The following is a 14,729-nucleotide window of genomic DNA, read 5'->3' as shown; positions in this document are numbered from 1 at the left end:
GTGACATTTTGATCCTGATTCCAGAGAAACAAAAACAGCATCAACAATTAATAATATGAATCAGAGAACTTCATCTTTCAGATTAATCGTCCATCTCTTGTGTTTGTGATTTCCAAATCAACTTTCTTAAGTGTCACGATGAAAATACAAAACTGCTATGCTAGGGTTTGAGGTTGCCTCCTTCAGCCGTATTTCTTCCCACTCCACTTCCTCTCCTGCCTTCACAGGTGATTGCTTCGCTCATGAAACCCCCTCTTAGATCGCGCAGGACGCCTTCTCCCACACAACCCGACTCTGCTAATTAAACTGCCTCGATGCATGAGACATTTTGTTCACTTAACCTTTCCCATACAAAGCCACCACCTGGACTTGGGCACAACTTCTGCACCCACAAGCGTGACTTCTTAAACTTCCTCTCTGCCACTGCCTTCTCCATCTCCTTCTGACACGTGCTCTCCCTCCAACTTGCTGACTTGCTCTTGGCCCTCATACACTAATGGATTTTGCCCCCACCTATAGTCTCGCACCACCTCCAGGGCCGGCCTTTTCAGCAGCTAATCTCCCTTCTGACCACTTGCCAGCCCGAGATTACTTTCCTAGGCTATGTTCCCACGGGAGGAACTGCTGGGTCAAAAAGCACCTGGAATTTGTATACCTCCAAAATGGCCATACCTATTCATACTGTCATGGACAACATGAGCCACTGTTTATCTAGATACTTCAACATGGAATACCATCAACCTTCTCAAATGTCTCATAGAGAAAAATTGTATTTCACTGTCTTATGCCCATTTTGCTCATTACTGGGATCACAGCCTTTTAAAAATCTAGTTCCCATCAAAATTATGTATCTTTTTGCTTCTTTTAATTAAATCAATTCCCATGATTTTATGATCAGCATGTAATCAACATAATGGTGCTCCTTCCCAATTCATTAAAGTATGTCCTCCAGTCAGATTCTTAATGATCTCTATTACAGATAATAGTGTTTAAGCTTTACAACTATTGGATTATTCTAGATAAAGCCTCAGGAATGATATTACGGGGTCACAGATTAATAGCTCTGGGGCTCCTTCTATATACTGCCAGCTACAGGCATCTGTCTCTGGACCATATGATATGATGACCCCTGGGGCCTGCACCTGGTCTGCAGTTCCTCCTTCTCCCACACCCTCTCTTCTGGGTTAATGCACTCCAGCCATTATCCCCTAAGTCAGTATCTCCAAGCTCTCTCTTCCCTCCTGAGTGCCACCTCTATACAGCTGATGTGACAAATGGTTTTACTTAACTGAAAGGCAGAGAATAGGATGCCACCAATAAGAACAATGTCACAAAGACATGACAGATTAACTACAGCCAAAATAAAAGTCATTATCTCTTTGTTTTCACTAATCCTGTACAACCTTAAGTGCAGACCAATCTTATTTCTCACTTTTTCCTCCTATCTAGTTAGTATGTCCTTCTGATTCCACCTTAGCAATATTTCGTCCATTTCCAGCATTGTCCCCAGCCCTCATGTGCATGACTGCCCTCCTGGAACTGCCCAGAATGCCTTCACACTCTCACCACCTCTGTACACCGCAGAATGGAGCTCTTCACTCGTCTCACGGTCTCCTAACCCTCACTCCATCTCGCCGATATGCCTACACCTCTAGGAGTTTCTGCTCAGGCCGTGCCCAGTATCTTCGGGCCCAATTCCTTGTGCCAAATAAAAATAAGCCTGTCATCAGGAAAACTTCATTTTCCCATTTAAAATTCCTCTTTCCAACAATCTCAACTTTTGGAACACTTTAATCTGTAGTCCATTTAAGGCATGGAATTATTTTTTGTCTTATAATTTTTGTTTGTGAAACAAAATTTTCACTCCACTCCAAGACTGTAAGGTCTCTGAGGTCCAAATCTATGCCAGGTTCACCTTTGTGACCCCACAGCATTAAGTGCAGTGCCATCTCACACAAGACTGCCCAGAAATGTTGACAAGGTGAAGGAACATGGTATTTCTTCCCTCACCTGGTCGAAGGTAGAGGTCGGAGGAAACTGCAGCAATTCGTTCCCGCTCCCGCTCCTTCTCCCGCTCTCGCTCTCGCTCCCGCTCCCGCTCCCTTTCAGCACTTGCAGCTGCAGCGAGATGTGTTGGGTGTCCTGGAAAATACACACAGTTGCAGCTTGGGGACAAAAGTATCCATCTATCAAGGATGTCAGCTGACTTCTAAAATGTTTCAAAAAGCTCCAAATTTGGGATATATGAAGCTTGTTTTTTATTAAGAGTCTTGATGGCAACTGGAGACTAATGCCAGCCTTTAGGCTATTTCTAAGGTGTACAGTGTCAGGGGCACACAGGAACTATTACTAAACATGAGGTGTAAACAGCATCAGATGTAAGTAGCCAATAGGGATAACACTGTCCAAATACTTAAAATTAAAATAAAAGGCTATGCTGTAAACACTTGAGCACAGTGGTCATATCACAAAGGTGTGTGACAGTAGTCTTACCTGGGGACATGGAAGCTGAGTTGTACGGCCGGGGGGGGAAAGTAATCTGGGTACCAGGAATATAAGTGATTCTGTCCATGGGAGGTGTGCTCGTCCCCCCTGGATGAGGCACTAAAATTGTTGGAGGCATATTAGTCAGGTCAATGATTCCTGTCCAGAAGACAAAGACAGTAAAATCATGTTAAAGGACCGTGTCTGTACAGAATGAGACAAGGCTTTTTGATTTTATCCCCTCTGTAACCCAATGATAAGTAAATGCACACTCAATAAAAAGTTTAAGATCATCATTATTTGGTAGAGAATATTAAATACCGTGCCCCATCCGAGTAACCTAAAACCATGGACAGATTACAGAGACAGCAAACTGGTAGAAACACATTTCGAATACCTAGTGCACTGCTTTGGCTTAACTATTTCAGGGGTTATGAAAACACCTGTCTCAGTATATCACTGCATTCGCCTTCAAGGCTAACGGATATGGAGAGAAGGAAAAGGCTTTATTTTCTATTCATTATTCATTCAACAGATATTTATTGAGTACCCAAGAAACACTGGGTACACAGGATACAACTCTGGAATCTGAACTGCAGAGACACGCACCTCTTGTTGCTGGGTATGGGAGACCCAGCTGCTGCTCTCTAGGGGAGAGTCCTCTGGCTACATCTGGGCGCAGGTTAACTTGCATCTGCTGTGAGGTAATATAATCATTAAGGATTGTCTGTCTCGTGTTCTCCATTGCGTAAAGCTGATACTGACTTGGGTAGCCTGGAGTTGGTGAAAGCTGTCTCTGAAACAGGTAAGCAGCCGCTGATTGAGAGAATGAGAGAAAGGCATTTAATTTAGCCCCAGGTAAAATTCATTTGCTAAACATAAACCACAGAAAGAGACGGGTAAAGAACATGGACCGACTTAATGTGCACATGCAACTTTTATTGGTGGTGCTATGGGGATTAAAGTAGGATTCATTTCCGATCTTGATATACCAGCATTATGAATTTATAAGTTCTAATGTCTGAGATGTAATGGAAAAGGAGGAGGAGAAACAGTTATTAACTTTTTTACCAGAGGAACAGTAGCTAAAAAAATTCCCAAGCAGTTTTACTTTCAAGGTTTCCCATGCATCCTTAATTATATATTTAACTATAAAGCTTCCAAGAGTAGTTCTGGAAGATAATAATATTGTAGTATTGATAACTTAATACAATCAGGTGGAAATAAATCTGAAAGAACTTTGTGACAAATAGTAACTTTACTTTCCTGGGAGTAAAAATGATTAGTCTACAAGCATTTAATTAATGCATGTATTTAGAGCAGAAATCGGCAAATTTCCTCTGTAAAGTCCCAGGTGGTAAATATCTAGGCTTTGCAGGCCAGATAGTCTCCACTGCAGCTCTCAAGTGTCCTGGGAAAGCAGCCACAGCAATACATAAACAAATGGGCAAGGCTGTGTGCTAATAAAACTTTATTTACAAAAACAAGGCAACAGCAGGATCAGGCCCAAGGGCTGAAGTTTACCAACCCTTGGTTTATAGCATGACACGAAGTGCTAGAAAGGGGAAGAAGATATGATATAAAGTGGACATTAATGTCTCAATTCTCAAAAGCATTTATAACTGAGCTCAGGTTAAAAAAATGAGAAGCAAATGAAACTGCAACAAAATAAAGGCTACAATAAATACTAAATAGAAATGATAAGCATTCAATTTCGTCTGAAAACACACCTCAAACAGCAACTGACAAGTTTTCTGGAGTGTCTTCTTCCCCTCTCATCTAGAACTCCTGGCCAGGCTTGTAAAAAACCCTGTCGGGTGGCTGGTAACCTCCAACTGAGTTCTGGAAGGTCATACCCTAAGAACTAGCTAGTATCATTTGGGGCCCTCTCAAAACTTATTTTTTACAAGTGAAAAATAGTATGTCAGCACCGACACAGCTTCCAGATAAAATACAATCTGCATCTACCTTGTACAATGAAATGCAAAAATCCATTAGACATCTTAGCTTTTTAATTTGGCAAACTGGGGATTAAAAATGCTTTCTAAGGACCAAGGTGAGATGCAAGTGCTCTGTGCCCCAATTTCAGCTTGAAGTATGTTTCAAGCCAGCAGTTTCGTTCAGAGAGGAGGTGTGAGCAGAAAGTGCATATTTGAGACTGAGGGTTAGGCCGGTGCTGGCACAGGACAAGGGGATAGGGCGCAGGAGGGCGTTCTTCCCAACCTGCTGACTGGTCTGCACTGTCCTCTCTCGGTGCCCAGGGGACGCTGCATCACCCTGCCTCGCACGCACTGCTCACTCCACTCCTAGCAGAAGCATGCTGCCTTTGTTTAAACAGTGAACTGTGTTTGTTTAAAACTGTTTTTCCAGTTTACTGGTTACTGTAATAAGTAACTTAATAAAATTATCTGTAAACCGATGAAAGAACGAAAAAAGAGTCGATTCTCTGAAAATAAGCTGACTTTGGAAAGACTCAATAGAGAAGTTCAGTCAGGTGTGGACTAGACAATTTCAAAAGACCAGAAAAAATCTGTAAGGCTCCTCTGTTGAGATTGCTTTAAAGTATCTTTAAATTCTAGTTTCACTTTAAAAACCTACCTGGAAATAGTTACTGCCTTCTGAGTACAGTGTATATAAAAAAGATAATGGTACAGTTTAATTCGCAGACCTATACTGCAGGAGAAGGCCTTGACCATCGGTCAGAATGCTGATAAATGAATGCCTGTTTACACTGTGAATTAAAACGTTTAGGGGATGCCTATATCATTTAAAAATAATTCTTCCCAATAACCAACTTGTTTAATTTGCCTAACCAGTTACCATGAGATGAGAGCTTTTCATATACTTATTATTTCTAGTTTTTTAGGGTTGCTGGTTTGTGAAAGTTCACTGAGCTGTAAACTAATGATATGTGCAATTTCCTGGATCCTGCCCTTCATGGGAAGTTTAGACAGCCAGGCAGGTATGCTTTCTCTGTGCCATAAATTCACTCAACACTGCACTTACCAGGATCCAGAGCCCTGTGGAATGGCATCGCTGGGTCCAGGTGTGTGGGGAGATGGCTCCGGTAAACCTCTCCTGCAGTGCTGCCCCTGGGATGGGGCTCGAAAGGGCTGTGGCCCACCACAGGGTCCACCCCAGGCACTGGGGACTTGGCAGGAATGCTTTCCCTCTGGGTGGGTGTCAGAGTTGATTTTCTCTCATGATTGGTAGACTTGCTGGAAGAAATTGTAACTGGAAGAAAACCACCACCACAAACTCTTAAGAAAAAAGGAAACTTGCTGAGTATGGTAATATTTATTCATTTCTCAACCATTCATATCATATAATCACATAATCTGGTCTTCTGTTTCCAATAAACATTTAGCATTCAGTCTTCCAAAAAACATGCAAAGCTGAAGAACTGGCAAAAGCTTTTGAGATTTTGGGTCACAGCACCAGCATTTTACCAATTTAACATGAAGAGTTAGAATGAAACTCGGCACTCTTCTTATAAGTCCCATTATAATTAGAAATGATGTAGGTTTCTGTGGACTTCAAATGTTCTAAGTATTTTGGTTCCACATGTAGCCTCGGTTTCCTTCCTTTGCCTGCACGGCCCAGCCTCCTTGCTACCCAGCCATCACCCAGCAACACTCGCTGGTCCCTTTGCTGTGTTGCCTCTGTCCACCTGGAATGTTGCTAAAGGGTGTGACTCAGGGTCGGTACATGGCCTAACCAGAGCCTAGCATATCCAAACATTTAATCTTATTCACATTTTTTAAGTTGGAGTAAAATACACATAACATAAAACTGACCATTCTTCTGTATAAGTCAGTGGTATTCAGTACATTTGTGAGGTAGGTAACCATTACCAACACCTGAGTGTTAACACTGATAATATCAACCTGGCCTCGACCACACAAACCTGCCTGGCAAGACCAAGACCTTCACGTGGGTCTATTATGGCTCCTCCCAAGCTCCAACCTGCTTGGCCATGGATGCCCTTCCCCTCCGCAGGGCAGTTCTTCCAACACCAGAGTGCAAAGGTTTTGTACTCACACCCTACTTGTAATCCTCTCCTCCTCTCCTATCCCCTGAAACTCAACTCTGCCCCTTTACACCCCAAGCAGTGTCCAGACTTTTGCACATGATAAGCCCTCAATAAATACGTACTGCATCAAAGTTTAAAATGATAAGTAGTCACAGCCATAAGGGGCCTCAGGTCATTTCAGGGGCGACGTGGTAAAATCAATGCCTCTTACCTTACCGATGGAGCTGCCGGCAGCCTGCGCCCCAGTGGAGCGTGGGGCTGTGGTTGTGATGATGACAAGTGACCACAAGGGAACGGCTCACACCAACTAAGTCCACACTGCCCTCTGGGCACTATTCTAAGCTGTTCAAACCGTTACCTCAGTGTGTCCTCACACCAGTCCAGTGAGGGAGGTCATAAATTGCATCACTATTTTATGAATGAGGACACTAAGACACAGAGAAGTTAGGTAACTTGTCCTGGTTCACGCAGTATATGGAAGAACCCTAATTCTAGCCTCAGCAGTCTACCTCCAGAGCCTGAGCTTCAAACCACCATACACACACGGCCTCTGAAGAACAACTGTCAAAACTGGCTTCCATTCTTCCCTTTCTAAGTATAAAGCTGAAAATTCAAAGAATCCGCTTATTCAAGGGCATGAAATATTACATATTTTACCTAAAACCATGCCTCCTCTTAGCGACAGCCCTAGCCCCAGTGCAAAGCACAGCCTGCAGCTCTAGTGGTAATTCAAAGCTACCAATGCAGGATTTACTATTTGTCAAAGGTAAAGATGTGCAATAAAAATGATCAGACAAGGCAACAGCAGTAACATACCATCCGAAGCTCTATTCATCATGGGCGAGCCTCTGGACATGGTGTTCTGATAACTCACGGGGGTCCGTCGGGCACTGGGGTCCTCATAAACCCCCGGGCTCAGCTGGGCTTTGGGAGCCTCGTGTAATGCTGACCTAAGGACGGAGGGGCCGGAGCTCACCACCGACGTGTGCCGAGGACGCACTGGCTCGCCCACCTTCACGTCCTCATACTTGCCCCGTTCCACCACTTTTATATTCTCAGGCACAATTTCCAGCGGAGGCATTCCACGGGGTAGCTTACTAGGCCCCGTGATTAGAGATTTGACATTGTGTTTGATGGCAGATTGACCTGAGTTGTTGTCAAACTTTATTGGTGTACCCTAAAGAGAAAGAAGCAAACATTTCAGGGTAATTCATGCCATCTGAACATTTCTCTCTCAGGCTGTTTGGCTCTTGGTGGTAGAGGCTGCTGCACCCCTCCTTACTGTCTGTGTGCACGTCTCTATCACGACCCACAACTCTGGGTTGTGTACTTTCCCATACACACATGCCCACTATGGATACGAGAAAAACCCATGACAAAGAGTACATGAATCTTACATTTACTTCCAAGATCCCTGACATCATAGGAACGATTTACAAATATCAAATCACATTTAAAAACTGTTACATAAATATCACAGTGTGGGGGGACTGAAAGGACCATGATGCAGTTACCTGGGAGATGGAACCCTCAATCATAGGCCTTGTGCTCGGGACCACTTCCGGAGTCTTCCGGCTTTCCTGAGTTAAAACATCTTGCCGTGGAATCTCATGAATGGAGCGGCCCATTTCTTTGATGGTGGTAACGCCATCGTACGGTTTTCCTTTGGTGATGGCACCTTCAAATGCTCGGGTTGGGGGACTTTCCCGTTTGATCTGTTTGGGATATTTAAGGCCATCCTCAAAGCTTTCAGTTGTTGCTCTTGGAGTGCCTTCAAAATTAATTCAAGAAATGTGTTTACTAAGATAATGCCTTGTAATTCTGCAGCTCCGAACCAACCTTCCATTGACGAGCAGATACTCATATAAGGACTTATTAGCCATTATAATCACACAAGGGTTCTTACAAAAGAAGCTATCTTTATACTACAACATTAGGCAACTATCACACTCAAATAAGTCATGGAGTGCAGATGCAAGTTCTATAAAAACTTTACTGCTTCATATTTCAAATGTGAAGAAATTTTGAAAAGCAGGTTAATTGCAAGTGAATGTCAAACTACTCTTACTCCAGTAAGGCAGTAATGCATAAAAAGGCAAAATATGTAAAAAGTTTACCCTGCATTATGGAACCAGACAGCACAGTCCTTTCTTTGAGGTCAGAATGCGGGCTTCCCCTGGGTAGCGCTCGGCATATCAATCCTTTCAAAACAAGGAAGAGAATCAAATATTAAACATAATGCATGTATCAAAATATATTTTTGATGTAAGCTCTAGGAAGAAAAGGATGTCATTTTAAATTTGTGAAATATCCAAAAGAATACTATAGAAAAAAAAGTTGGAAGTACCCAAGATGACATTATATACTTTTGTTAAAAAAAATTTTCATTGAGAAATATCCACACATATACAGTCCAATCATATACAATCAATGGCTCACAGTTGTGTATTCTTCACCAGGATCATTTTTAGGACATTTGCATCACTCCAGAAAACGAAAGAAAAAGAAAAAGAACTCATACATCCCATATCCCTTACTCCTTCTCACTGACCACCAGATTATATGCTTCTTTATAAAAAAATTTTTAAATAGAAAATGCCTGCAGAAGGCATCTATTATAAGTCAAAAAAGGAAGAAGACCCTTTTAAAGGTAAGCCTAAAATTTCAATGCTTTTTTATCAAAGGGAGAGAAGATAAAGAGATCAGAAACAACTGCTTAAATCTGAAATATACTAGTGAGATATGGAAAACAGGAACTATAGATAAGACACAAATTGGAAAAATACATTAAGCATGTAAATAAAAAAGAGAAGTTACAAACAATGTAAGAGGTTCCACATTATAAAGTTTATAAATCTGAATCAAGATTTGAAAACAACCACCTGCATTTCACCCTAATTTGACCTCCTAGGACATTATATAGGCCATCGAGATTAAGCAGTCCTTATCCTGCTTTTAGTATGTCACTGAGATTAATATTAAATAGTTGGGGCAGGTGAAGATTTAAGGAAGTGAGTCCTTAGCTAAGTGAAGCAGTGGCTACCACTTTCTTGGCTTCACCCCTGTCACTTCGGTGCCTATCACATGACCACAGCAGGCTGGACACCTTCGGGTTCTGTCTCTCGTAATGGGCAAGGAAGGGGTAAGTCCTTCATTAGCAAAGATGAAAAAGCCACAGGGAAATCTGCCAGAAAAGTGTGGAGCTGGGATTCAAATACATGTTTCTGCTCTTTCCATTATACTACTTCATCTGCTTCACAATAAAAAAGGTCGTAGTATTCATTGTTAAACGCACTTGACTCAAAACAGGCATAAGCTACAAAGTGTATGAACATTCAAATATGAACATTCCAATAGCCACCTATGATATGATCAATTTTGTTTCATTTTTACTCTCTCCACTGCTAGGTACCAATTGATTTGTATTTAGACATAAATATAATTTAAAATTTTTGCTGATATAAATTTCAGGTAGAAATTACATAAAAGGTAAATGCAACTTAATTCAACAATGCTATCTTACTATACAAAACTACAATACCTGAAATAAGGTTCTAGAAACAAGATTTTACCTTCCAAAGGTGCTGACACAGGAGACTCCCTCATGGACATCCCCTGCTTTATATTTCCTTCCACTGACTCGTAGCTTCTTTTTAAACTGATTTCATGAGCTGTTCTTGGACTCCTAGTCCCTTCTCGGGCATTCTTAATATCTGCAGAAGTAAACAAGGATTGCTCTGACACAGCCCAAGGCCTACTTTGCACAATAAATAGATTCTTAATTTCATAGTCTATTATACAAAAACCTGAACATAAAAACTTGTCTTAACCTACAAGTTAAGATAGCTGTGTACAGGATACTGACATTCAAATATACTCACTGAGTGTCTTCTGCGTACCAGGCCTAAGCTAGGCCTTGTAAACGAAGCTAAGAAATGTGAAGCCCCTTCCCTCATAGAGCTTATCCAATTGTGGGGGATGCAGGTAAATTAATAGGCAATCCCCACACCACGTACTCAGTACACGAAAGGAGAAGCACAAAGTGCTTAGGAAAATGCTGGAAGGGAAGCCTGACACTTAAAGGTTCAGATAAGGCTGCCTAAAAAGAAGTAATGTTTAACCTGAAGGATAAAGAAGAGCTGCTTAAGTCAAATGTAAAGGGAATAAAAAGTGGTACAGGCAGGGGGATCCCAAAGTAAATCAGAGGCTTGTACACTAAAAGAACCTAAGCTCAGGAAGTGATCAGTGTGCAGAGTGGAGGCAGGAGAACAGGGGGTGGGGAAATAAAGGCAGGGGCTGAGGGAGAGAGTGGGAAGGGAATAAGCCAGAGAAAGAAGCTGGAAGCAGATCATGCAGGAGCCACTGTGCCAAGGGAGAGGGCTTGCAGTTATGTGAAGGGCAAAGGAGAGGCAAGCAGGAAAGTGGTACGACTAGTTTTGACTATGGGCATGACTGAAGGTGGGCAAATTCGCTTAGGCAGCTCCTGAGCTACTGAGATGAAAGACGATGCGGACAGACAGAAAGACAGAGAAGTCGGTGGATTCAGAGACTTCAGGAAACAGAAACCACTTGGTGACTGGTTGGATGTGGGAAGATAGAGGAGTCAAAGATGACATCCAGATTTCTGGCTTAGGCAATAAACATTAATTTCCCCCAGAAACAAAATGTAAATAACTTGTGGGGTTGCCTAGAGAAAGGTTTGGATTTATATATTAATTTTGCATGTAAAATTCAAAATTTAACAGAAATGTTAAAATAAGAAGGGAGGAGAGCAATAAGAATATCACCAAGTATTCTGCATAGGCACTGCTGCAAATGGGATCTCAAACCAGTCTGTCCTTTGGCCAATATTTATACTACATCTGGGCATAATATTATTGGGAAAATACAGCGTAATAACACATCTAAAGAAAACGTGTACATGATAGCAATAATGAAGCAGTTTCATTTATGGAGACCTGAAATTCAAGACTCCAAGACTATGAGAATTTTATCTACTCCCTAATTTTTAATTCCTAAAATAGGAGGCCCTTTAAAATAAAAGCAACTTGGTTGCACTGAGTCTTTTTCTAGGCCACACTGGCTGAGCACAGTTGACCCTTATGATGGGCTCCAGTGCATTATCACTTTTCTTCAACTGTCACTTAATTTTTCACATGAGTTTCATGAAGTAAGTACTAGTACTGACCCCATTCTACAGAAAGGAAGGTAAGTAGCTGGGGGAGCCAGGGCCTGTGCTTTGAGTGTCTTGTTACAACGCTTACTTCAGCGTGCACGTGCAGTACTTACTATCATATGATAATATGTGTCCACTTTTGCCTTCATAGATGACGTGGCCTTTGGATGCAGCATCCTCTCTGCCTTTCTCAGGACTGGTCTCCTCGATGGGCACTCTGGAGATGGGCCCCTTGCCCAGAGCCTCTGCTGGTAGGCCCGCCTGGGACAGAGCCGGGGTGCCCTGCAGCCAATCAAACAGAAGAGTCACTCAAGTTTAAAGGAAACGCCGATGCTCAGAGAAGATAAACCCACCACACTGAGAGTCAGGTCAATGCAGATCTTCAAAGAATGCTGCCCAAGCATGTGAGGGAGATCAGACATTAAGTTCTTGTAAACAAAACGAAATCCTGTACTTTCATCCTTGAACCCTGCAACACAAAATTTCTTAAAATGACTAAAATGTATGTTAGTTTAACCAGCTTTATATCTCACCTTGAGGTCTGTTAAGGTCCTCGACTCTCAAAAAAGAAGTTTGTCTTTAAGCTTAAAATCATGCAAATATAATAAAGCTTTTACAAAATCTGTAATAAAAATAAGACTTGAAAATGACAAGTGCTGGAGAGGATGCGGAGAAAGAGGCACACTTATCCACTGTTGGTGGGAATGTCAAAGGGTGCAACCACTGTGGAAGGCAGTTTGGCGGTTCCTCAAAAAGCTGAATATAGAATTGCCATACGACCCAGCAATACCATTGCTAGGTATCTACTCAAAGGACTTAAGGGCAAAGACACAAACGGACATTTGCACACCAATGTTTATAGCAGCATTATTTACAATTGCAAAGAGATGGAAACAGCCAAAATCTCCATCAACAGAAGAGTGGCTAAACAAACTGTGGTATATACATACGATGGAATATTATGCAGCTTTAAGACAAGATAAACTTATGAACCATGTAATAACATGGATGGACCTAGAGAATATTATGCTGAGTGAATCCAGCCAAAAACTAAAGGACAAATACTGTATGGTCCCACTGATGTGAACGGACATTCGAGAATAAACTTGAAATATGTCATTGGTAACAGAGTTCAGCAGGAGTTAGAAACAGGGTAAGACAATGGGTAATTGAAGCTGAAGGGATACAGACTGTGCAACAGGGCTAGATACAAAAACTCAAAAATGGACAGCACAATAATACCTAATTGTAAAGTAATCATGTTAAAACACTGAATGAAGCTGCATCTGAGCTATAGGTTTTTGTTTTGTTTTGTTTTGTTTTGTTTTGATTTTACTATTATTACTTTTATTTTTTTCTCTATATTAACATTCTATATCTTTTTCGGTTATGTTGCTAGTTCTTCTAAACCAATGCAAATGTACTAAGAAATGATGGTCATGCATCTATGTGATGATGTTAAGAATTAATGATTGCATGTGTAGAACGGTATGATCTCTAAATGTTGGGTTAATTTCTTTTTTTCCGTTACTTAAAAAAAAAAAAAAAAGAGAAGGGATAATTGGAGATGAAGGGATACAGACTGTACAACGGGACTGGATATAAAAACTCAGAAATGGACAGCACAATACTACCCAATTGTAATGCAATTATGTTAAAACACTGAATGAAGCTGCATGTGAGGTATAGGTTTTTTGTTTTTGTTTTTTTTGTTTTTTTTCTTTCTATTATTGTTTTAATTCTTATTCTGTTGTCTTTTTATTTCTTTTTCTAAATCGATGCAAATGTACTAAGAAATGATGAATATGCAACTATGTGATGTTATTAAGAATTACTGATTGTACATGTAGATTGGAATGATTTCTAATTGTTTTGTTAATTCTTTTTTTAATTAATAAAAAAAAAATAAATAAATAAGACTTGTTCTCATATGGTGATGAGAGTGGAAAAACCCCTTTCGATTACAAACAATCTGGTGGTAGGCCTTTGGTCATCAATCAAAGGACAGGAAGGACAACTGGGATGTCTCCATTTCGTGGTACCAGCTCAGTCTGCGGGCTGTCCCCCTGGTTCCCCAGCATCAGACCTTTTCTGAGCTGCCAGTGCCCTGGCTCTTTTCACCCTACCTTTAAGCAGTGACCCCTTCAAGTCACTTGATACATACAATAGTTTGTAAAAGGGAGCTGCTCAGGCTGAATCCGGAGTAGGGGGGCTAAAACCCCAAAACACCAGTGAAGAGCGTCTGAGACCCCACGCTCACAGCAGGAGCTGTGAGGAGAGCAGTACATTCACTCACTCAGTGAGTGCAGGGCTAAATCCCAATCACCTGTTTCAAAAGTGCTCATGTCACACAGACGAGCTGGTGTGAAAGTAAGGAGGGACACCCAGCCTCGCTGGGATCCAGTTCACAGTGTCTTCCCACCCAAAGTTAAGAGTATATGCCTGAAAATGAAGAAACAACAATTCTGTGTATATTCAAGTGTTAGCTTGTTCTGAAAACTGATTTCAGGGGAAAGTAAACTTTGACCAAACAAGGAAGGAGAGATCCTGAAGAATAAGTGTATAGCTTTTTAGATCACTACATGCCATATACTCTATAAATCCATACATTAAGGAGGAAATCACCTGTGTCTTTTGTTAAAATGGAGATTCTGATTTAACAGCTCTGGAGCAGGAACTGAAATCTCTGCGTTATTCTAACACGCTCTGGTGCAGGGACCACATTCACTCAGCAAGGTCCTAGGTAGGGGTTCTCACAGGGGCATGCAGCAGAATTGCCTATAGGGCTTAAGAAAAGGCAGAGAGGGCTGGGCCCACTTCCAGGGATTCAGAGTCAGAAGACTGGGGGTAGGGGTGGGGAGCTGGGGGGTGCATGACAGAACGGGACAGAGAAGAATTCATATTTCTACCAATTCCCTAAAGGATGCTGATGCTCCTGGTTGGGGGACCAGCCTTTGAGAACCACTGTCCTAGGAAGTAGGAAAAGGAACAGAACAGGAGACCCGTGACAGCCACAAGTGTAGAAAGTATGGGGTT

At 41.6% G+C, this 14,729-nt stretch overlaps 1 protein-coding gene across 9 annotated transcripts in view; it reads right to left on the bottom strand.

Annotated features, from left to right (window-relative positions):
* NCOR1 (nuclear receptor corepressor 1) overlaps nucleotides 1-14,729 on the bottom strand; it is a 194,277-nt gene that overhangs the window by 17,111 nt on the left and 162,437 nt on the right. For all 9 annotated transcript variants that reach the window (XM_077163974.1, XM_077163973.1, XM_077163979.1 and 6 more), the window contains 9 exons: nucleotides 11,807-11,975; nucleotides 10,090-10,230; nucleotides 8,635-8,718; nucleotides 8,032-8,288; nucleotides 7,334-7,694; nucleotides 5,491-5,718; nucleotides 3,094-3,300; nucleotides 2,494-2,643; nucleotides 2,011-2,142 (listed from right to left, as the gene is read on the bottom strand). In XM_077163974.1, the coding sequence (XP_077020089.1) occupies nucleotides 2,011-2,142; nucleotides 2,494-2,643; nucleotides 3,094-3,300; nucleotides 5,491-5,718; nucleotides 7,334-7,694; nucleotides 8,032-8,288; nucleotides 8,635-8,718; nucleotides 10,090-10,230; nucleotides 11,807-11,975 (1,729 nt within the window). The remainder of the gene's footprint in view (nucleotides 1-2,010; nucleotides 2,143-2,493; nucleotides 2,644-3,093; nucleotides 3,301-5,490; nucleotides 5,719-7,333; nucleotides 7,695-8,031; nucleotides 8,289-8,634; nucleotides 8,719-10,089; nucleotides 10,231-11,806; nucleotides 11,976-14,729) is intronic.

This window comes from Tamandua tetradactyla, chromosome 6 (genome assembly GCF_023851605.1).
Source record: "Tamandua tetradactyla isolate mTamTet1 chromosome 6, mTamTet1.pri, whole genome shotgun sequence".
Taxonomy (NCBI): Eukaryota; Metazoa; Chordata; class Mammalia; order Pilosa; family Myrmecophagidae; genus Tamandua; species Tamandua tetradactyla.
The sequence above is the reverse complement of the archived record's forward strand: the minus strand, read 5'-3'. Positions and strand labels throughout refer to the sequence as shown.